The sequence below is a fragment of the Bos grunniens genome, chromosome 2 (genome assembly GCF_055505025.1).
Source record: "Bos grunniens cultivar Pamir isolate PY7600 chromosome 2, Bosgru_T2T1.0, whole genome shotgun sequence".
In the NCBI taxonomy this organism is placed as follows: domain Eukaryota; kingdom Metazoa; phylum Chordata; class Mammalia; order Artiodactyla; family Bovidae; genus Bos; species Bos grunniens.
Window position 1 is genome coordinate 11,538,171 of NC_141166.1, and position 23,931 is coordinate 11,562,101.

Below are 23,931 nucleotides of genomic sequence, written 5' to 3' on the forward strand. Positions count from 1 at the left end.
GCAGATGGTGACTGAAGCCATGAAATTAAAAGACGTTCCTTGGAAGAAAAGCTATGACTAACCTAGACAGCACATTAAAAAGCAGAAACATTACTTTACCGACAAGAGCCCCTCTAGTCAAAGCTATCGTATTTCCAGTGGTCATGTATGGATGTGAGAATTGGAATATAAAGAAAGCTGAGTACAGAAGAATTGATGCTTTTGAACTGTGGTGTTGGAGAAGACTCTTGAGAGTCCCTTGGACTGAAAGGAGATCCAACCAGTGCATCCTAAAGGAAATCAGTCCTGAATGTTCATTGGAAGGACTGATGTTGAAGCTGAAACTCCAATACTTTGGCCACCTGATGCGAAGAACTGACTCATTTGCAAAGACACTGATGCTGGGAAAGATTGAAGGTGGGAGGAGAAGGGGACGACAGAGGATGAGATGGTTGGATGGCATCACGGACGCGATGGACATGAGTTTGAGTAAGCTCCGGGAGTTGGTAATGGACAGGGAAGCCTGGCGTGCTGCAGTCCATGGGGTCGCAAAGAGACACGACTGAGCGACTGAACTGAAACTGAACTCCCCGGTGTCAGGTCCTGGTCTTGACCTTCTACAATAGCGCCACGAGTGTGCGAGGTGGGTACTGCAACCACCGTGTAGAGACCCGGGAACTAGGGCCGGCAGGGGAGGGTGGGCGTCCTGGAACGCCCCTGGGCGGGGCCTCCGGCCCACCCCGCCCCGCTGGGCCGGGCCCGGCTGGACCGCGCGGAGGCAGCTCAGTCCGCGTCCCGCGAGCCGCACGGGCCATGGAGCCGGTGTCGCTGCAAGACTTCGTGTGCGCCCTGGACCCCGCCTCCCTCCCGCGTGTGCTGCGGGTTTGCTCGGGGGTCTACTTCCAGGGTGAGTGAAGGGCCGAGACCCCTCCGACCTCACGGCCCCGCCGCGGACCGGCTTCTCCCGACCGGGACGTTGGAAACCTGGGGCCTGCGCCCCAACTTCTCCGGGCCACGGCTTTTGCCTCCGTGGAATTGGGGGTGGGGGGTCGCTGATTGCCTCCCAGGGTGGCAATGAGAAGTCACTGAGCTCAGATACTCAGGTGAGTGGAACCGAGCCAAGCGGGATGGAACCGTCGGGCGCATTGCAGGAGGTCCGACCATGCGGGGTCTCGGCACTCAGGCGCTCGCGACGCGGAGCTGTTGCTTGATGATTCTGAAACGCCGGGTCAGCCCTCCCCTCCGTGTACCCTCCGTTGCCCCACCTTGACACCTGTCTACGTGTCCTATTCCGTCCCTCTAGTCCCGCCTTTGCCCCTCTGCTCGGCATTGGGCAGTACTTGATTCGACAAGCTCTTCGGTTCGCAGCTGAAATGACTCCTCCTCCGGGCAGCCCTCCTGGCCTGAGGCACGCCCGCACATTTGCCTACCTGGCCGCAGCCCGCCTGGTTCACAGGGGTGGCACACAGCTGGGGCTTCCTCAGTAGTCATTGCCTGAAAGATCTAGAGGGGAAGAATTGACAGGCCGTGAAGGTGGAAAGAAGGTGGCAGCTCTGAGCGGGGGCGGGCGGGAGGGACTGTGGGCGGCTGCGTGGGGAAGGAGGAGGCGGCGGAGAGAGGGAAGCGAGAGTCTGGGTGGGGTGGGGGAGGCTCCTTCCTTAGAGAGCAAACTCCGCCCGAGTGCCCTGACCCATCCTGTTCCTTCAACCTGCTCCTGGTCCGCACAGGAAAGCGTTCTGAGGCTCCAAGTGGGGTCACAGATCAAGGGTGAGACACCTGGAGGGCCCCCGGGGCAGGACCCGCCGCCAGGCCCGCTTGGGAATCTGAGGGATCTGGGTTCAAATCTCACTCTTCCTGTCTCTGGGGGCTTCCTGCAGGCATCTGTGCTGTTTGCTCTCCTCTGGACCCCCCCTCACACACTGTGTCACAATGTTTGCGCTTCCTCATTCTGCTTCCCCAGCCCCACCCTGGGAGGCGGGAAGTGGAGGAAGTAAGAAAAGAACCCGATGGGGTGACAGCGTGGGGGTGGGGGTGAGCTGGAGAAGGGCCAGTGGTGATCCTGGTGGGACAGGTGGCTCTGATCGCTGCGTGGTTTGGAGCCCCAGGTTGGAGGCAGACATCTGGGCCTGAGTCCTGGTAATGCCTTTGATTACCTGATCATCTTGGCTGCCCATTCATCCTTGCCTAGTCTTGGCAAGACCTTATATAGGAAGAAAGTCCTTCCCTCCAAGGACAGCCATGGGTCTTGAGCACAGTGATACCCCTGCAGTACTGGGCACAGCAGCAGGCATCGAGTCCATCTCCAGCACCAAGGCTGTTCTTACCAGCCCCGAGGGTCTGGAGCCTGAACTGTGTGTTGGAGCCTGAGTGTATTTTCCTGGGGGTAAGGGATGGGGTTTTCATTGATTTTTCGGGCCCTTCTGGGGCTGCCTTCGGTGTGAGGTAGAGTCAGGTGGCCTCGAGGTTTGCCCACCTGCAGTGTCTGTCCTTCCTTCAGCAGGATGGCGGGGTGGGGGCCTATGCACTGCCCGAGTGGAAAGATCTTTATCGAGCACCTTCCATGTTCTGGATGCGGCTTTAAGCTCTTGAAACCAGGAAACGTGGGGCTACTGTGCTTGAAAGTGGGGACCCGGAACCCTGCCTACAGGGCCCACCCTCTCAGTGGACTGCCATTCTCTCCTGTGCTTCCTTTAAAAACAAGTCATTTGAAGAAGAAAGTGCCAGGGTGGGTGTTTGGCTGTGTGTGATCTCAGAGCCTCTCTGGGCTTGACTTTGCAGCTGTCTAATAAGGGAATTGGGCTTCTCTAGTGGCTCAGATGGTAAAGAATCCACCTGCAATCCAGGAGACCTGAGTTCGATCCCTGGGTGGGGAAGATCCCCTGGAGGATAGCATGGCAACCCACTCCAGTTTTCTTGCTTGGAGAATCTCATGGACAGAGGAGCCTGGCAAGCTAACAGTCCATAGGGTCCCAAAGGGTTGGACACGACTGAAGCGACTTAGTACGCAATAAGGGAATTGGGATTTACTGGGTGGTTTATACATTCATGACTTACACACCCTGTTCGAGGCTGGGCCTGTGCTAGGTGAGCTGGATCAGTCCTGCTGTATGAGTTAAGTTCCAGAGGCTGGGGGTTGTGACCACAGAGGGGTACAGTCAGTGCTAAATGCAGGCAAAGTGGCATCGATGCTGCCTGAGGACAGCTGAGCCTGTGGATGCTGGGCAGGGAAGACAGGGAAGGGCATTCCAGGTGGCGGGAACAATGAGGGCCAAGGTGTGGTGAGTGACGTCTTGGGGGAACAGAGCCCTGGCCCCCAGTGACTAGCATTTGCTGAATGGGCGAAACTGAGCTTGCTGTGTCTCCACAGGCTCCATCTACGAGATCTCTGGGAACGAGTGCTGCCTCTCCACAGGAGACTTGATCAAGGTCACCCATGTTCGCCTCCAAAAGGTGGTCTGTGAGAACCCAGGGACAGGCCAGACCACTGAGCTCGCTCCCAATTTCCAGGGTAAGGCGGGCACCTCTGCCTCCCTGAGTGCCCCGGAACCCTCCAGGCACACTCTCGGACCCACTGGACCCCCCGCACAAACCCCCAGCCCTCTGGGTTGGCCCCCACGGCCCTCACATCCACCGCCACCCAGCCCCGAAGCACAGATGACCCCTGAGCGCTCTGACAGTGCCCGCAGCCGGCGTGGCTGTGTGCTCTCCTTGTCCATCTCTGATGACGTCTGCCTCTTGGCGGGGACTTTTCCTGTTTTGTGTCTTTGACCACGTGCCTGTTTTTGTCTTCATTCCCACATCCACTCACCAAACATGTATTGACCCTTGCTGCTCACCAGGCCTTGTGCTAGGGGCTGGGGGGTGTGTGCTCAGGATGAATCAGATACAGCCTCCTCCAGTGGGGAGCTTCCAGGATGGCAGGGAGGAGGACAGCAGAGGTAGGCACCCGTTTAGAGAGGGCTCTGGGCATGAGGGGCCTGCCTCAGAGGTCTGTGCGGGCTTCCTGGGGGAGGTGGCACCTGAGCTGGACCAAGGATCCCAGCTAGAGGGAGTGGCACGTTCACATAGCATAGTCACTGCAGGAGGCGTGCGGCGTGGTGGACCACAGGCCCAGACGCTAAACCAGCAGCCTGGGTGGGAATCCCCAGGTGTGCCGGCTACTAGCTGTGGCTGTGGTGAGTTCCCACGGTCTCTCTGCCTCTGCTCCGTCTTCTGTCATGAGGGAGTCAGGCTTGAGGGCATCACCTACTCAAAGGACATGAGTTTGAGCAAACTCCGGGAGATAGTAAAACACAGGGAAGCCTGGCGTGCTGCAGTCCATGGGGTCTCAAAGAGTCGGACACGACTGAGCGGCTGAGCAACAAGGTTGATGTGAGCATTAAATGAGTTGCCACATACGATGTGCTTAGAACAGGACTGGGCTCAGAGCAGGCGCCCTCTGAGGGCTTGTTCTCAGTATGCTTTCTTGATTTTAATCCCTGAAGTACAGTTTTGTGAGTGAATGTTTTTGTTTCTTAGGAGATGCACCAAATATTAGGAGTAATATTTAGATATAACGGGGCATCAGGTCTATAAGGGGCCTGGTGAGGGCTTGGGTTCCAGGTGAGGAGCAAGAGGTGGGGAGGTGAGTGGAAGCCAGACCACTGGGGGAGGCTTTTGTGCGGCACTGATCCATTTCAGTCTTTATTTTGAAGGCATTAAGTAGCCAAAGAGGGTTTTAAAAAGGGAAGTGATAGGTTTTATTTTCTATTTTGAGGATTTTTTAAAAACTTGAAATAATTTCAGACTTACAGAAGACTTTCTAGAATTCTTATATACTGTTTATCCAGATTCACCAATTATTAAGCATTTTGTTACGTTTGTTTTCTCTCTCTGTATATTATATATACATATACATACATATGAACATATATTACTATTATATATGTGTATATATATAATCTTTTTATATATCTATGTGTGTGTATGTATATATATATGTATCTTTTTCCGAACCATTTGAGAGTAAGTTACAGACATGATGCCCCATTACATCTAAATATTACTCCTAATTCAGTGTATCTCCTAGAAAACAAAGGCGTTCACTCACAAAGCTGTAGTTGAGTGATTAAATTCAGAAAATCCAGTATTGATACAATACTACTGTCTAGCCTACAGTCTGTATTCAAATTTCACCAGCTGCCCTATAATATATCCTTGATAGCCTGGTGTTTGCCTTGATTCAGAATCCAGCCTCAGATCACACATGACATTCAGTTTAGCCTCCTTTAGTCTCCTTTAGGCTGAAATAGTTCCTCCGCCTGCCTTTGCCTTGATATCAACGTTTTTTGAACAGTCCAGATCAGTACTTTTGCAGAATGTCCTTCAGACCGAGTTTGTGTGGTGTTTCCTCGAATAGATTTGTGTGGAGGGTTTCGGCAGGAAAATGTAGAAGTGGTATTACCTCCAGACATGAGATATCTTAGGCCAGTCTGGTAGCAGAAGAATGGACAGGGCGGCGGGAGGAAGGGGAAAGAGCTGGTCAGAGGTCACTGGCCAGTAGCTCTTGGGTTTCTAGTTTGGGAGGGACAATGGCGCTCGCCCACCCAGGACAGGGTGATGGGAGCTGGTGTGTGGAAACAGAGCAGTGCTGAGGTGTCTGGGGGCAAAGATGGAAAACTTTAGAGGCAGGAGGGGCTGGGAGGCGGGAAAATGTGGCAGTCAGTGTGTCTGTCCTGTTCCGTCTCTGGTGACAGTCCCTCTGTGTCTGTGTTGGAAGGAACCGTCCCCAGCCCTGCCCCTCGCTGTCCGTTCGCACACGGTCACTTGCTGCCTCTAGTCCCTCAGCCCTGCAGTCCAGATATGCCAACACTGGCCCACCTTTGACCCCTGTCCTTGGGATTCTGCCTGGTTCTCTGCAGCCAGACCTGGGTGTGGGGTTCACGGCCCTAGGCTGAGCAAAAGCCTGCCCCACCCTGACAGCCCCTGCTGTGCTCCCACAGGCCTCTTCAGCCCCCTCACCGGCCCCCAGAGCTATGGAACCCTGGAGGAGCTGGTCTATGCTGCAACCCAGAGCTCCAAGTCACTGCCCATCCGCTTCATGTCGACCCACAGAATCGCCACCAAGGCCAGGGTGGTGCCTCAAGAGCAGCCCCTCAAGCTGGAGGCTGTGGAGATGCACCAGGGGGCCTGCTGTGCCCGCTGTGTGCTGGACTCCGGGGCCCAGCAGGGCTTTCTGCACCTGCCCTTGTCCCAGCAGGGGCCCTTCTGGAAACTGGAGCCCGGGCCCCCTCGGACCCTGCTCCAGGTGCTGCAGGACCCCACCGTGAGGGACACCCTTCTCACCTGCTCCGCCTTCCCCTGGCGCTCCCTGACCTTGAAGCCCCAGTATGAGGTCGAAGCCATCATGCACTGTGAGTTCCCTGGGCAGGAGGATGGGGGTGGGAGGCGGGAGGGACAGAGGGGTCCCAGGGGAGTTGCTTTGATGGATAAACCAGGGATTCTGGGTGGTTTACCTGGTATATACAATGTAACGGAGTTAAGATTCCCCAGCAGTGGAAGTTGGGTGCAAAAGGAGATAGGAAAACAGGGTAACTTGAGTGAGATCCCATATAGTTTATAAAATTGGGCAAAAGTTGGGTTGTGCGCTTGTCCACTGCTAGGACAAAGAAACAGTGTTACTAAGTGAAACCTTGAGCCTTTGCTCTGGAGAAATGTATTTTCCTGTTTCTGGGGAGCAGGATTGCTGGTGAAGGGCCTCCTGTTGGGGAAGGCACTGTCTGGCTGAGTCCCCCGGCTGTTTCATAGGTCACTTCTTAGGCGGGCTGGTGGCTGCACACAGAGGGTTGGTGAAGCAGAGGCAGAACCTGCCAGGTCTAGCTGGTCGGCGGCCACACTGGAGCAAAGGTAGAAGAATGGGTGTATCTGTCGAGGTTCCCAGGGCACTCCCACCCCATTCTTCTACCTCCACTCAGGCTTGGCCTCCGATTGGGCAGACCCCTGCCTCATCAACCCTGCTTTGGATGCTACCAGAAGCCTCATTGAGGACTGTCTTAAGAAACAGCCTATGCTTTGTTTACTAGTTTTTTTGTTTTTGTTTTTTAAATAATGAGTTGGCTGCCCTGGAGAATAAGGCAGCTCAGGTAATCTAGAAAACATTCTAAAGGAAAGAAAAAAAAAAAAAAAATATATATATATAATGAGCCCACATCTGCCCATCTCCCAGCTTCAACCAATTATCAGCTCGTCTGGCACAGAGCAAAAATCCCAACCATGTGACCTGAGGGAAGTCACCACCATTCTTTGGAGTCTCAGTGTTCTCATCTGCAAAATGGGAACATTCCCTGTTCCGATTTCCATGTGGTATGACTCACACAACACAGTGGGTAGGCCAGTTTTCCTCATTCTCTTAGAGTTTATATGCACTTGGCACTTTCAGCACCAGGGCAGGATGTTATCCAAAGTCACGCAGTCACTGTTTTTCTTGATTTGACTTTTATTTATTCAAATCCAGAAAGGATTTGGAAAGACAGTTTATATTCAAAATTATATCAAATTTGAATGTATACAATTTGATATATTTAATTATGCACAATTATATTCAAAATTCAATTAAAATTTTAAAAGTAAACTGGATATTCAGTGATATTAAGGAATTACCAAATTATTATTTCAATGTGATCATTGCCTAGTTGTTATTAAAATTTTAATTATCCCTTCTTTTAGCAGTACACACTGAAATGGTCACAGATGGCAAGATATGATTATTCTGATTCAAAGTAACCCAGTGGAGGGGGAATGGATAGATGGGGGTATAAATGAAAGAAGATGAGCCACGGGTTTAAATGTTGAACCTGGGTGACAGGTTCATAAGGGTTCACAATACTATTCTACTTTTGTAAACATTTAAAACTTTCTATAATAACTTTTTATTAATTTTTTAAAGAGTTTTTTTTTTAATGTAGACCATTTAAAAAGTCTTTATTGAATTGGTTACAATATTGCTTCTGCTTTATGTTTTGTTTTTTTTGGCCACTAGGCATGCATGTGGGGGTTTTAGTTCCCCGACCAGGGGTCAAACGCACACCCCCCTGTATTGGAAGGCGAAGTCTTAACCACTGGACCGCCAGGGAAGTCCCTATAACAACTTTTTTAAAAGAGGTACAAGGAAAGGAGTGGGCGAGGAAGCTGGCACAATAGGAAAATGCTGGTAGGAAGGAAAAGACAGAGACAGGCAGGAGGTCAGCAGACCCAGACCTCTGAGGGGAGGAGGGCGTGGGCCCGGGCTGACCTCTCCCCTCCACAGTCCGCAGGACCGTCGTCAAGATCCCCTCCACCCTGGAGGTCGACGTGGAGGACGTCACCACCTCCTCGCAGCACATTCTCTTCATACAACCGCTGCTGCTGAGCGAGGCCCTGGCCCGGGGAGGCCCCTTCCCCCTGGCTGCAGAGATCCTGGAAGTTCCGCAGGGATCCCCCAACTTCCTCAGCCCGTGGCTGAGCTCCTTTCAGAAGGGCCAGAGGCTCTGCCTCCATGGCGTGGCTTCACCGCCCTGGCGGTTCCTGGCCTCGACCAGGGGCCGGAAGGTACCCAGACACTTCATGATCTCCGGGGCCTACCGGGGCAAGCTGCGGCGGCGGCCAAGAGAGTTCCCCACGGCCTACGACCTCCTGGGTGCTCTGCAGCCGGGCCAGCCGCTCCGGGTCGTGGCCACAAAGGACTGTGAGGGAGATGAGCTGGAGAACTTGGGGTTTGCATCCCTGGCTGTGGGTGACAGGCTGGAGGTGCGGGGGTCTGGCCAGGCCCTTGGGCAACATGAGAGGGACATAGATGTCTTGGTGTGTCAGCGGCTAGGTGAGCCGACTGGGGAGGAAGAGGCTGGGGAGGATGAAGAAGTGGAGGACCAAGAACAGATTCTGCTGCCCCTCTACTTCTCTGGCGGCTTTGTGGAGGAGCTGAGCGATGCCCGGCGTTATAGCCTGCAGGACCTGACTGCCCAGTTCTCACTGCCCTGTGAGGTCAAGGTGGTAGCCAAGGACCCCAGGCACCCCGCCGACCCTCTGCCGTCCTTCCCGGGCCTGCAGCTGGAAGAGAAGATCCTGGAACCCTTCTTGGTGGTCAGCCTGGACTCCAGCCCCGAGATGTGCTTCGAGATCCCTCCCCGGTGGCTGGACCTGACTGTCGTGGAGGTCAAGGAGCTGCCGGGCCAGCCGTCTGGGGCCCTCCGCATGGCCACAGTGGAGGAGCTGACGGAGGCCTTCTACTATCGCCTGCGGAAGCTACCAGCCGTCGAGAGTCAAGCTCCCCCACCCAGGCCTCCAAAGAGTAAGGGCCTCAGTGAGCAGAAGAAGCAGATGAGCAAGGAGAAAGGCGTCAAGGTACCAAGAGAACCCCAGGGGGCAGGGAGGGGCCCTCTGTTGGGATCGTTCGAGTCCTGCTGTTCCTTCTTTGGCATGGCACTTCTCTTCCAGTCGTAGGGAACCTACAGTTTATAAACGTGCACACCGGGTACCCACTATTCCATCCTTACCACCCTAACATCAGTGTGATTATCCGTATTTTACGGTTGAGAAAATGAGGTCTCAGAGACTCTGAGATGCGCCCCAAGTTACACAGTTCAGGGGCCCTGAACTGGAGCATGGCATTGCGCCTCCAAATTCACGGGGCTCTTCCTGTCTCTGCTAACCCTGCTGTCACTCCCCAGCTCACGCTGCAGCATTTTTCACCTGAACCGTTAGAGCAGCCTCTTCAACCCCTCCCCACTGATATTGGAACGGCCTCCCACATCTCTCCTGGTCACTGAGGGGCCTCAGCCTCATCTTCTGAACCCTTCAGTGGCTCCCCGTTGCTGGGGGTGATGGAATCCCTTAACATGGTATCCAGGGTCCCTTAGAGCTGACTTCAGCCTCGCCTTCCCAGGCCTGTTTTCCGTGTCAGCAGCCCACACTCCAACTCCTGACGCTCCCTCAATATGCCAAGATTCCCGCCTCAGCACTTCATGCAAGCCAGTCTTTTTGCCAGGAACGTTCTTCCTCCTTTCAGACTCCTGGGCAAGGCTCCGCTTAGATTTCTTCCAAGGCAGTGACAGTCCTGCATGCTGTATGTAGCCTGGAGGTGGGGGGCTGTGTCGTTTTTTCTCTTTTTGGCTGCGCTGGGTCTTCACTGCTGTGTGCACTCGCTCTAGTTGCAGCGGGCGGGGGCTACTCGAGTTGCGGTGTGTGGGTTTCTCTTGTTGCCGAGCATGGGCTCCAGGCGTGCGGGCTTAGCCATCTCGCAGTTTGTGGAATCTTCCCAGACCAGGGACTGAACCCACGTTCCCTGCATTGGAGGCTGATTCTTAACCACTGGACCACCAGGGACATCCAGTCATGAAGTTTTAATCAGTTGTATTTGGTCTTTGGGGCTAGAACAAGAGTTCTGTGGGGCAGGCTCTGCCGACTCCAAGGCAGGCAGAGAAAGTGAGAAAAACTTTCTCCAGAGAAAAACTTACTGTCAGTGAGTCTGAATGGAATCAGACTGAATCACAAGGGGGAAGGAACCAAAGAGTCAGAAATACTAAGTTCACATCCCAGCTTCCTCACTCTGCGGCAGGGACCCCTGCTCTGGGCACGTTTCCTCACCAGTGAGCCTGAGAGAACGTTGCTAATTCTCAGTGCGGTTTTGTTAGCCTCAGTTGGTAAAGAATCCGCCTGCAATGTAGAAGACCCTGGTGCGATTCCGAGGTTGGGAAGATCCCCTGGAGAAGGGGAAAGGCTACCCACTCCAGTATTCTGGCCTGGAGAATTCCGTGGACTGTATTGTCCATGGGGTCACAGTCGGACACCACTGAGCCACTTCACTTTCACTTGTTGGGCGCTTACTCTGGGGCAGGCACCTTATATGCAGCCCCACCTAGCCCTCACGACCTCCCTCTGAGGTGGGCACTGGCAGTTCTTTTTATGGTTGAGAAAACAAGAGGCACAAAGAGGTAAAGTTTACCTCAGATCACACAATTAGAGCTTCCCCAATGACTCAGCAGGTAAGGAACCCACCTGCCATGCAGGAGACATAGGAGACTCTGGTTTGGGGAGATTGGGGAGATCCCCTGGAGGAGGGCATGGCAACCCACTCCAGTACTCTTGCCTGAAAAATCCCGTGGACAGAGGAGCCTGGAGGGCTACAGCCAAAAGGGTCACGAAGAGTCAGACATGACTGAGCGACTAAGCGCACACACATGTGCGCACACACACACACACAGCTGCCAAGTGGCAGGCTGGAGGTTGAAATTGGGTCCGACCACATGGCCTGAGCACCTACCTGCCATGCTTTGCTGATAAAGGGTGTTGGGGAATGAGTTGTATAAAAAGCACTTTGTAAACTGTTAACAAGCTATTATCTTGGGATGTGGAGAGACTTGTATTTGTACTATGTGGGGAGGCAGTAGGATGGTGGTGGAAGTTGAAAAATGACCCTGAACCATCTCAGCCCCAGAAGGGACTCCAATCTGTGGGGCAGCAGGTAGGGTAGCTGTTTTCTGACAAGAATCAAGAATAGGAAAAAAAAAAAGAAGAGACTAGGACATCTGAAACGCAGGCCTGTGACAGTGTTGGAAAGAACGCGGTGCAGATCCGAGACCTCTGCCCCAGCCTCGGTTTCTTTGGGCCTGTTCCCTGCTTGTTGTCCTAGAACCAGCAACTTTCCCTCCCTGGGCACGGGTGTTCTCTGCTGCTCACCAGGGCGCTGTACTGTTTGCCCTTGAAAGCATGGCGGGAAAAGAGGTGGCTTTATTTTTGTTCTTTTTTGGCTGCGCTGGGTCTTCACTGCGGCCGTGGGCTTTCTCTTGTTGCGGTGTGCTTGCTTCTCGCTGCGGTTGCAGTGGCGTCTCGTTGCGGCACGTGGGCTCTAGAGCACAGACTCAGGACATGTGGGATCCTCCCAGGCCAGGGATCGAACCTGCGTCCCCTGCACTAGCAGGCGGATTATTAACCACTGGACCACCAGGGATGTCCCGAGCAGCAGCTTTTTAGAGGTCACAGACCTGTTCTGGGCCCCAAGCTTGACCTAGCCAGAAATCCCGCGTGAGGTGTGGCGTGGCACAATTTCACTGAGCCTGGTTCCTTACCTACAAACTGGGGGCTCAAACAGCTCCTCAGAGAGTGAAATGGGCTGACATGCATACAGTGTTTGGCACATGGTGTGTTTGGCACATGGTGTTTGGCACATGGGAGTTCAGTAAAAGTCCTCTTCCTTCTGGGATGCTCCTCAGCCCTGCAATCTTGCTCTGAGGCTTTGTGACTACATTTTGTTCCTTCGGTGACAGATCTGAAGGACGATGACCAAATCCCCGTGGAAAAATGCAGGGACATTTTCCTGTCTGGCCCCCAATCCCATCATCCCTAATCCTGACCCCCTTTTCCCCTGCCAAAGAACATTTCAAATGCTTGTAGCAAAAACTCCTGGTGTTCTGAGATGTGCTACTCTGAAAGGGAAGTTCAGAGGGGAGCAGAGGAAGTAACAATTGGAGGAAATTGCATTTTGTGGACTCTGCCACCCTATTTCTTGAGACCCTGCTGACTTCTGCTTTTTCTCCCATGTAGTCCTCTGAAGTCTCAGAATTGCAGGAACCACCTCTGCTGCCTAAACTCAGGACAAAGTCCTTGCTGAAGGTCACCCAGGACAGTTCCAATTTATACAGTGAGGTTCCTGGCCGCAAGAAGGGCTGCAGGCCCGCTGTGCCCATCACTGAAGATTCAGGTGAGTTCCCTCAGCCCGTTCATCCAATCCTTGCTTCTCCCCTCCCCCACACCATTCTGCTGCTGCTTTGCCTCTGAGGGCACCAGCCATACCCTCAGCAGGGCCCTGCCTGTGGGCAGACCCTTCTGCAGTCCTAGTTGGATGCACAGGCTTATATGGGGTGAGCTTAGGCTGAAGGATCCTTACTGTCCTTCACCTAGGGGCTCCAGGGCCCTGGCAGGCAAAATGACTTCATCCAACTACCCTCCCCAACGCACACAGGAAGGTTGGCAAAGTGTGCAGACACAACCAATTGTGGCTTCTGGGCTAGCAAGGACCTTAGAGCATCCAGACCAAACCCTCCCCTGTCCAGGGGGTGGAAGTGCCCTAAAGATGGGAAGCAACCTAAGGCCGAAGATCCTTACTGACCTGGATTCTTTTGCAGATGATGAACATGATTACGAAGAAATAGCTGAGCAGTTTTCGAAAACCCTCTAGGCGCTGGAAGAACCTTACATCCTAACTGCTGCTTCTCAGGGAATCGGAGATACCAGCTAACAGTTACAGGCTTTTAGAGGACCTTGGACAAGACCTCTCAGAAATCAGACTGTGGATGAGGAATGGCCGTCTGAGGCCTGACTGGAAACCTGCACCAGCTCCCCTCAGTTCCAGGTTCCTACCACCCGGAGCTGGCTTCTCTGGGCCCAGCATCTTGCATTCGGCTCTCTCAGCCTCAGAGCTTTGGTATCAAGTAGCCGACTGGGTTCTACTCAATCCTGTATCTGCAATACCAGCTGCCCCACTGGTTAGTGCAGGAAGGAATCCAAGAGACTGCCCACCTGGATGTGGCAGCACAGTGCCTCCTGCCTCTGGGGACTCAATCCTGATCACACGCTGCAGTGGGAGTTTCTTTAAGACACATACCACCCCTGCTCCACTCTCGTCTCCCCCTCCCCATCCCCAGCTCTGAGCCTCTGAGGGACCAGGACTGTCTTCCTCATCTCTGCAGCACCCAGCACATGAACAGCTAGAGGTGACTATCCAATATTATTTTATAAAACCAGAGAATAAAAATTACATCTGAGCTTCTAGAAGAATGATAATCATGATCACTTACTAAGTTGCATCTGTGTGCCAGACTTTTTACAAGCCCTACCTAAATTCTCAACTCTCTGAGGCAGACAATGGCAGGATTGTCAGCAGAGGACAGGATAGACAAATAGATGGTAGGAGTCTCCAGCTGAGGTGGGAGCTGAATAGAGGGTCCAGTTTCCACTCCTTGATTCTAGGCATTACACCTGAGTGTCCTTCCTTTGCCTGCTACCATCCCTCCGGCTCTCTGGACCCATGCCACACCCCAGCACGGAGCTCTTCAGGTGACCACTGCACGGTGACTATTGCTGCTGAGCCAGTCTCCAGTACCTAGCATTCATCCTTGTCTTCACACCAGTTCCCATGCCCTCCTTCGCAGACACAGTCTGTACTACACAGCGGACCCTGAGGAGAGAGCATTCTGGGAAAAGCAGTAAGCAAAAAAAAGTTCCTCCTGGGTACAGAACCCCTAGGGGTCAAGAGCACATGCAAAATGGCAACAGTTTTCACTTTCATGTCTGCACTGGATTTTGGCACCAAACTGAGTAAGGTCACAAAAGGGAGGCACAGGAGAGGACCACCAGTTTCCACAAAAGGGGATTTCTGAGTGGCCAAATGCTACTATGAGGAGAAAGGCAGTGATTTCCCAGCAGGGAAAGCTGGGCTTACAAGGAAAACATGCTTGAAAACCACATTGTGAATGTCTTACCAGAGCAACGGGGTCAGGCAGGGAACGGACCAAAGGCAGACACCACCCTCAGGGTGCCTGTGTCTTCCCTCCATGATAAACCACGGGGTGGGAGGAGGGTATTATAGTGAGGTTAGAGGTTAGAGTCCCTCCACCCCCTGGCAGTGATCTCCAAAGTGAGTGCGCATGATGACTGACTGGGAAACAAAAGAATTACAGCTGACCCTGGAGCAACAAGGGGGTTAGCGTGCTGACCCCCACAGTCAAAAAATCCTCAGATCACTTTACAGTTGGCCCTCTGTATATGCAGATGCAACCGCAACCAACTGTGGATTGTGTAGTATGTACTTATTGAAAAAAATCTGAGTATAAGTGGACCTGCACAGTTCAAACCGTGATGTTCTGTAATAGTATCCCTTTATATTTATTTTTAATATCTTTTAATTTTTAATTTTTGAATGTTTTGTAATATACGTAACAAACTAACATAGTAACATATAAATAACTGTTAAATAAAGGAATGTAACTTGGAGGTGCATGCTCAAAAATGTATCAAGAGTTTTTAATTTCTCTCAACATTTCCCACCTGTACATCTAGTAAGACCTTCCTGAGAGGAGGCTGTACTCATGGCTTGGCCGTGACACGGGATTTCTGAGCGCTTGGGTCACTGTGCTGTTCTGCTGTCTCAACAGTGTGCCAAGGGAACACTGCATTCCCGACGTCCCAGGTAACCACAAACATCCAAGTGTGTGTTCCCCCAGCCTGAGCAGGCAGAAGCTCTAGAAGCTGGGGTTTCATTCTGCTGAGGAGTGGCCCGCCTCTGCTCAGCCCCAAGGGCCTCTGTGGTGCTCGGGAACTACAGAACTCCTGTAAGATCATGTCAATGCCAAGATGGCAGGGAACTCTATCACTGGGCAGCTACTCTGTGTTACTGGGAATGTGGAGTTGGCAACACCTGGGACACCAGTCTCTTGCTTTATACTCCTGGAAGTTGGCAAATGAGCCGACACAGTAGGTATTGAATAAACACTAGCTGGGTTAATGAGCAAGCAGTTTTTGATTGCTAAGTCAAATTCAAAATGAAAAGAAGAAAAACCCAAACCACTGCTCTTGTCCCCTTGCCCATTTGAGGGCATCAGCATGGTAACTAGAAAGAGAAGTCCACCACCCATGGAAGTATTCTATCATGCATTCCATATTCAAATGAATACATTTTTTTAAACCTGTTTTTAGCCATTGTTCTTTTAGGAAACAAGAATGGACACGCTTGCAAATAAGCACACTGGCTGACTGGCTTGTAAGCATCTGCACAGCTCCCCAGGTGGGAAGTATCCTGCGAGCACAGAGAGCAACCACATTGTTGTTCGCTGTCAGAAACCACGGCGGGGTGGGGCCTTCTCCACACAGCTGCTGGTAGGTCTCATTTAGAAACACTTAAAGCAGCTACAGAACTTCTATTTGCATGTTACAGCTCATTAACTTATCTAAGAATTAGGTTGAGATGATAAAGTATTAATTACTGCAGCATGAAGAAATAACATTTTTACAAGTTACTTCAATAATAGAACTATTTTATTGAACATATGAACGTACTGATTTTGTACAACACACATTTCTTTCTCTCCTCTGCCCCAGGAAGCCAGCGCTCTAGAACCCCATGTTTATAAAAACACACTTTGGCAGCTACTATGACAAGGTGAAAAAAGTGCAATTCTGAAAGTGACAACACAACCAAAGTGGGGAACAGAAAAGGCGGAGGGGAGTGGGCCCAGGGCTGCTCCTCTTCTCTCAGGAGGAAACAATTTAAGAATAGAAACTCTTGAGCATTATTTAAGCAGTACTGCCCAACTCTCTTGGTAGCATCTCTGTTTCAATTCCATTTATCTTGATGTTGTAACTAACTAATCTGTTACTTCTTTAAGTAATTCTGCCCTGGTTTACATCCTTTTCAGTGACCCATATCCCTTTGAGCTTCAAAAACACAGAAGTCGCTCAGTCGTGTCTGATTCTTTGCGACCCCATGGATGGTAGCCCACCAGGCTCCTCGGTCCATGGGATTTTCCAGGCATGAATACTGGAGTGGGTTGCCATTTCCTTCTCCGGGGGATCGTCCTGACCCAGGGATCTAACCCGGGTCTCCCACATTGTAGGCAGACACTTTACCGTCTGAGCTACCAGGGAAGTCCATGAAAAACACAGAAGAGTAGTAATAAGTTTCAAAAGGATGTCAGTTGAGATCTTTTATAGATGAAATCTACTTCCTAGAAGTCAACTTGCCAATTATATGGACAGCTGGAGACAAGAGGTTGCAAAAAAAGGTCCAACTGGAAAATATCTTGGTACCCAATTAGATCCAGTTATTCTGCGTCTGTGGATTTAAAATGATCATCATCCACGGTGGAATAGATGTGTCCCTCGTTGCTTAGAAAATCCACAGCTAGCCTAGAAAGAAAGAAAACACCCAAATGCAGAAGACAGGAAACTCCCTTTTAGATACGGCTGAAAATGTAAACTTCCCTCATTTCCCAACTTTCTATCTTCTTGTTTTAGTCACTAGGTCGTGTCTCACTCTTTTGTGACCCCATGGACTGTAGCCCACCAGGCTCCTCTGTTCATGGGATTTCCCAGGCAAGAATACCGGAGTGGGTTGCCATGCCCTTCTCCAGGGGATGTTCCTGACCCAGGGATCAAACCTATGTCTCCTGCATTGGCAGGTTGATTCTTTACCATTGAGTCACCAATTCACAGCTGTTTGCTCAGAGAAGGCTCTTGCAGGGAGAAACATCAGTTAAATTGCAAAATTGAGGTAATCCATGGAGACAATGGTTTTAGGGCTGCCTTGGATCCCTCTCCCAGATTGTATAGAGCAAAGAAAGTAGGACCTCACTTAAACACCAGTCTAAACGAGCATCTGAAACTAGGATCTAAAGCTGTTGTTTAGCTTGCACATAATGTTTCCTAGTAGAAATAGCTATTAAAAAAAAAAAGCTCCTCATCCATCCATGGGCCCTCCAATTTCCCTCTGGGAAATAAAGTTGCAGGAGGGAAAGAAAAGGTCTTCCAGAAATGGTTTTAAGGCCTTCAGGGAGAAATATCAATAACCTCAGATATGCAGATGACACCACCCTTATGGCAGAAAGTGAAGAGGAACTAAAAAGCCTCTTGATGAAAGTGAAAGAGGAGAGTGAAAAAGTTGGCTTAAAACTCAACATTCAGAAAACTAATAAGATCATGGCATCTGGTCCCATCACTTCATGGGAAATAGATGGGGAAACAGTGTCAGACTTTACTTTTGGGGGCTCCAAAATCACTGCAGATGGTAACTGCAGCCATAAAATTAAAAGACGCTTACTCCTTGGAAGGAAAGTTATGACCAACCTAGGTAGCACATTCCAAAGCAGAGACATTACTTTGCCAACAAAGGTCCTTCTAGTCAAGGCTATGGTTTTTCCAGTGGTCATGTATGGATGTGAGAGTTAGACTGTGAAGAAGGCTGAGCGCCGAAGAATTGATGCTTTTGAACTGTGGTGTTGGAGAAGACTCTTGAGAGGCCCTTGGACTGCAAGGAGATCTAACCAGTCCATCCTAAAGGAGATCAGCCCTAGGTGTTCATTGGAAGGACTGATGCTGAAGCTGAAACTCCAATACTCTGGCCACCTGATGCGAAGAGTTGACTCATTGGAAAAGACCCTAAGGCTGGGCAAGATTGAGGGCAGGAGGAGAAGGGACGACAGAGGATGAGATGGCTGGATGGCAACACTGATTCAATGGACATGAGTTTGAGTAGACTTGGGGAGTTGGTGATGGACAGGGAGGCCTGGCGTGCTGCAATTGATGGGGTCGCAGTTAGACACGATTGAGTGACTGAACTGCACTGAACTGGGTCAGTGTCAATATCATATTTAATAATAGTAACAACTTAGAAAGCACCTACTATTGTGACCACCATTCTGGACCTCATCATAACAGTAACTTTTAAGACAGGAATTATTATCCTCATCTTATAGGACAGGAAATGGAATGAGACATGAGCATTTTTCTCTATCAAGATCTAAAATTTCAACTGATTTATAGTAATAGTGATCACAAACACAATACTCTGTTTGTTTGAACACAATACGAGTTCATTAGAATCAGGAAGCTGCTCATCTAACAGGTTATCAGGACAATGATGCTAGAAGGACTGTCTAACGGCTTTAGGTCCAGATAGCGTGTGGCACACTCTCCACATCTGGGACAGTAACACCAATGAGACTGTACACCTGAGGACCAGGAGTCAGGATCTCATTCCTCCAGACTAAATTCCGCAAGAGGTATCATGTCAATTTTCGCTCAAAATTACATACTTCACACATAACTGGACTTACTATTTGTTGAATGAAACAATGAATGAGGGAAGTGACAGGCAGCACCATCTTTATGAGTCCTTTTTCTATTTTTCCATGACTGAACAACTTCCCTCTTATCAGTCAACAGTTGTTCTTTTTTTAAACTCACTTCTCATTAAAGGAAACCTTGGTGAGGTAAAATGGGTATAATTCTGGAACCCTAGCTCACAGAAACCAAATACTCACTTGATTGAGGCTACGGACATGTGTTGGAGTTGGTTCTTGAGATCCTGAAAGTTCAATCCTTCAGGTCTTGGGCAAGCCTTGATCAAATTCAGCACCTGAAGATTCAAATCAGAAGGATTTCAGTAACTACTATGAATCAGTTCCCCTATCAAGCGAGAATCTCTTTGTAAGAAAGAAATGAGTCAGATACTTAGCACCATTAAGAAAGTAACAATTTACAGCTCTGTGTCTTGCAAAATTTGGAGCCACTCCAATGTTTACCTGGTTCTGGGCCACAGTGAGGCCATTTGCTGGTATGAAGTTATTCCCACCGAAGTTCCCAGCTTCACCCATTCCTGGATTGCTGATAGGTGCTCTCCCTGCTGAAGGCTGAATTAAGAAGTTCACAACAGTAGTAAGTTTACCAATTTAAACATAGTTCTTAACTCTTTTAAATAGCTTAATAAGTAGTTTACAAAAAACAATTTAAGCAAATTTTTTTTTGTTTTTCTGACCACAACATATGGCTTATGGGATCTTAGTTCTCCAACCAGAGACTGAATCCAGGCCATGGCAGTGAAAGTACTGAATCCTAACCACTGCATCGCCAGGTAATGTCCTAAGCAGAATTTTCCAAATAACAATTGCTTAGACTGGAAAGGATAGCTATTATCTAATGAGTATTTCATAAGATAAAGTCATTCTCTGAAATATATATATCAAACAGAAAGAAAGGTACTTCCTGGCTTCCCCTTTTCTTTGCAATGTGAGAGGAACCAGAGGAAAAAGAGCACAAAGAAAATTAATGAGTTCTGCTACAGTGCTATCTATCTTTGGTGCTAAATCATGCAAGCACTTACCAAGCATCAGCTAGCCATTAAGCATTACAAGGAGAGAAAAGGAGACGCAATTCTCATCACCCACTTCTTTTTTTTTAACCAAACTTCTAAAAAACAATAGACTATACTATTTTCACTTCTCCCCTATTTGGATTCTCCCCAAATATACCCCTGAAACTGTTCCCACCAAATCATCAATGCTTTTCAACCAACACAACCAGTAATCCCTTTCAGTCCCTCATAACAAGTGACCTCTCAGAAGCAGACACTGCTGACCACACTCCTCTCGAAAGGGACCTATCCCTGGGCTTCCTAGCACCATGTTCTCCTAGCTGTCCACTTAACTCTTGAACTCTGCCTTCTCAGTATCTCCTCTCAGTCTCCTTGTCTACCTCTCTTTCAAAAGGCTGATAGTTCCCCCAGGATTTCATCCCAGACTTCCTTCGAGACCACAAATCCTTGTCCCCAACCATCAGCTGAAGACCACCACTTAGATGTCCCATGCACTTCAAAATAAAGTTCACTACTTTCCTCCCCGAACTGGCCTACTCTGCTATGCATTCCATCTCAGTTAGTAAGCCCAAGCCCAGTCCTGCAGAAGTCAGCCATCTGTGTCTCGTCACTCATCTCCCATAGTCTGCCCACAGCCTATTAATATGATCTTCAACAGTTCCAGTCCATCCTCATCACCCCCAGTCTCCTGACTAGTGTCTCAGCTGCAAGTCTCTCCTACGTCAATCAACCCTCTTTACTGCTCCGAGTAATAATTTCTGATCACGTCTCTCCTCCACCTAAACGTTTTCAGCTGGCTCCCCCTGCCTGTGAAAATAATATGAAAACTCCTGACATTCAAGACCTACCACAATTAGACATCAGAGTCTTTCTGTTTTTTTTTTTAATTCTTGACCACTAGCTTTTAACACAGAGACTTCTGGCCATTCACACATGCCTCTGACACTTTATTCCATGTCTGGAATGCTCCTCTTGTCATTTGCGTGGGAAACACTCTTCTTATCCTTCAAAGCCCAACTTAATTGCCACTGCCTTCAAGAAGCCATCCCTGACACCCTCCCAGGCCAGGTTAGTTGTACTGTTTCTGGTCTCACAGCACTCGCCCCATTCCCTCTCTCAGCAGCCATCTCGGTTTGTCACTTCCCTTCAGCTCTGCAGTGCCCAGTGGGCAGCAGGTGCTCAGTCAATGTTTATTGAACTGAATAAAGATGACAAAAGATCAAATATGTTAAGTACTCATTACAAGTAAAAGAGCATTGTGGAAGCTCATCAGGGGAACTCCCATCCAGGCAGGAGACGCATTCCTTCAACATTTATCCATTAAATGCCAATGCTTTGAGGTCATAAAAAAATAGACAAAAAAATCAGTCATGATCCTCTTGTTTTCAAGCTAGATGCCTTCACACTGCTTTCTGGGAAAACAGAAATCTCATGTTATGATAATACTGACCTGAACGCTATTTCTTCCCTGGACACCTCTGCTTATATGACCTGCTTCAGATATCCCCCCTACCTCCCATTTTACGACTAGGTTTAGGCATCATCTCCTCCAGCAGGCCTTTCTTGATGTCTGGGTCAGGATGGGCAACTCCTCTCTGTGCTTCCATGTATACTGCACTTGCCACTCATTGCTGGTTCCACTGCTTAAGTGATCTGAACCCCCCCGCCCCTGCAATGCTTGAGGCAACTCATTGAGAGAAAGGATTATTTTATTTACTCCTCAATATAATTGTCTATGCTCACAACTTCCACCTATTCTAACTTTAAACCATTTTTATCATAGAACGTTTGATATACTTTATGTATCACACATAAAATGATACATATTTTATGTTATACATACATAACATACATACATATGTTATGAAGCACAGTCATAAAATAAACACCCTAATCTTTCTATCCAATCCCATTCTTTCTAACCCATGTTCCCCCTAACCGTTACTAAAGCCACTCTTTTGAAGATTCACGTTTCCAAATTCAACAGACCCCTCTCATCATCTTACTTGACTTCTGGGCAGCACTCTCCAGTTGAACTCCATCCCTTCCTTAAAATACTTTTCAGAATATCCTATGGAATCACATTCCCCAATTTTCCTCCTGTCCAGCTGACAACTTCTTTGACTTTCTCTGGCTCCTGTGCCTCCACACTCCTAAAGGTTAGTGTCCAGAGCTCAGGTTTCTAATAACTCATTAGTTATCCCATCTCATCTGAAGTTTTAAATACCATCCACACAATGACTCCTAAAGTGCTTCCTCTAGCCCTGATCCCTCCCTCGAGTCCCAGCCTTATACAGTCAACCTTCCACTCTGGTCTCCATTTGGGTGTCTAACTGGCACGTCACATTTGTTAAATCCAAAACAGAACTCTGGATTTTATCCCCAAAACCTGCTAGCTTCATCTAGTTACTCAAGTCCCAAACCTAGGAGTTATATCTGAACCCTCCCTTTTCTTTAGATCCTGTTTCTAAACTATCAATAGGTTCTGCGGCTCTACCTTCAAAATAGGTTAGAATCCAACCTCTTCTCCCAGTTGCTGCTACCAGTCCCCCAAATTACTGTTGCTATTGCTGGAGCCTCAATCTCTCTCCATACAAGAGCTCAAATGAGCTTTTGCAATGGTAAATCACACCCCATCACTCCCTAGTCAAAATCTTCTAAAAGTTTACTATCAGAAGAAAATAATTCTTACTACAGCCTATGAAGCCCTACCTCCTCTGGGTCCCGCTTCCTTGTCTACATCCCTCTACCATCTTCCTGTCATTTGCTTCACTCCAGACAGTGTGGCTTTTTAATGTTCTCAGATATGCCAAGCTTGTTCCAATACTGTGGCTTCTCATTTTTTATTTCCTTAGCTTCAAATGTTCTTTTCTCATCTAAAATTATACCATACATTTTTCTTCATCACTGTCCTGTCCTACTCTGCTTTACTGCAGAGTATATCAGTTCAGTTCAGTTCAGCCACTCAGTTGTGTCCGACTCTTTGCGACCCCATGAACTGCAGCACGCCAGGCCTCCCTGTCCATCACCAACATCCAGAGTCCACCCAAACCCATATCCATTGTGTCAGTGATGCCATCCAATCATCTCATCCTCTGTCGTGCCCTTCTCCTCCTGCCCTCAATCTTTCCCAGCATCAGGGTCTTTTCCAATGAGTCAACTCTTCACATGAGGTGGCCAAAGTATTGGAGTTTCAGCTTAAACATCACTCCTTCCAATGAACACCCAGGGCTGATCTCCTTTAGGATTGACTGGTTTAATCTCCTTGTACTCCAAGGGACTCTCAAGAGTCTTCTCCAACACCACAGTTCAAAAGCATCAATTCTTCGGCATTTAGCTTTCTTCATAGTCCAACTTTCGCATCCATACATGATTACTGGAAAAACCACAGCCTTGACTAGACGGACCTTTGTTGGCAAAGTAATGTCCCTGCTTTTTAATATGCTGTCTAGGTTGGCCATAACTTTCCAAGGAGCAAGGGTCTTTTAATGTCATGGCTGCAATCGCCATCTGCAGTGATTTTGGAGCCCAGAAAAATAAAGTCAGCCACTGTTTTCACATCTATCTGCCATGAAGTGATGGGACCGGATGCCATGATCTTAGTTTTCTGAATGTTGAGCTTAAGCCAACTTTTTCACTCTCCACTTTCACTTTCATCAAGAGGCTTTTGAGTTCCTCTTCACTTTCTGCCATAAGGGTGGTGTCATCTGCATATCTGAGGTTATTGATATTTCTCCTGGCAATCTTGATTTCAGCTTGTGCTTCCTCCAGTCCAGCGTTTCTGATGTACTCTGCATATAAGTCAAATAAGCAGGATGACAATATATAGCCTTGACGTACTCCTTTTCCTATCTGGAACCAGTCTGTTGTTCCATGTCCAGTTCTAACTGTTGCTTCCTGACCTGCATAGGGGTTTCTCAAAAGGCAAGTCAGGTGGTCTGGTATTCCCATCTCTTTCAGAATTTTCCACAGTTTATTGTGATGCACACAGTCAAAGGCTTTGGCATAGTCAATAAAGCAGAAATAGATGTTTTTCTGGAACTCTCTTGCTTTTTGTGATGATGCAGAGGATGTTG

At 49.2% G+C, this 23,931-nt stretch overlaps 2 protein-coding genes across 4 annotated transcripts in view; one reads left to right on the plus strand and one right to left on the minus strand.

The window, feature by feature from the left end:
• The first annotated feature begins 717 nt into the window (after window positions 1-717).
• THEMIS2 (thymocyte selection associated family member 2) lies at window positions 718-14,998 on the plus strand. Of its 2 annotated transcripts, XM_086331027.1 has the most exons (6): window positions 718-886; window positions 3,347-3,487; window positions 5,961-6,371; window positions 8,264-9,336; window positions 12,535-12,691; window positions 13,116-14,998. In XM_086331027.1, exons 1-6 carry the CDS (start codon window positions 793-795, stop codon window positions 13,166-13,168), a joined length of 1,929 nt encoding a protein of 642 aa, XP_086187153.1. In that variant the 5' UTR covers window positions 718-792; the 3' UTR covers window positions 13,169-14,998. The 2 variants fall into 2 exon arrangements, with proteins under 2 accessions (XP_086187153.1, XP_086187149.1); XM_086331023.1 differs by lacking the exons at window positions 718-886; window positions 3,347-3,487 and adding an exon at window positions 3,608-3,917.
• A 1,007-nt stretch (window positions 14,999-16,005) lies between these two features.
• Window positions 16,006-23,931, minus strand: part of RPA2 (replication protein A2) — a 36,384-nt gene continuing 28,458 nt past the window's right edge. For both annotated transcript variants that reach the window (XM_086331122.1, XM_086331115.1), the window contains 3 exons: window positions 19,287-19,394; window positions 19,026-19,120; window positions 16,006-16,893 (listed from right to left, as the gene is read on the minus strand). In XM_086331122.1, the coding sequence (XP_086187248.1) occupies window positions 16,809-16,893; window positions 19,026-19,120; window positions 19,287-19,394 (288 nt within the window). In that variant the 3' untranslated portion in view covers window positions 16,006-16,808. The remainder of the gene's footprint in view (window positions 16,894-19,025; window positions 19,121-19,286; window positions 19,395-23,931) is intronic.

Bases quoted from the DNA above. Each gene is read 5' to 3' on its own strand.
- THEMIS2 (XM_086331027.1), top strand. From the start codon at position 793: ATGGAGCCGGTGTCGCTGCAAGACTTCGTGTGCGCCCTGGACCCCGCC. The intron at 887-3,346 runs GTGAGTGAAGGG...GTGTCTCCACAG, and splicing joins CTCGGGGGTCTACTTCCAGG to GCTCCATCTACGAGATCTCT. The intron at 6,372-8,263 runs GTGAGTTCCCTG...TCCCCTCCACAG, and splicing joins GGTCGAAGCCATCATGCACT to TCCGCAGGACCGTCGTCAAG.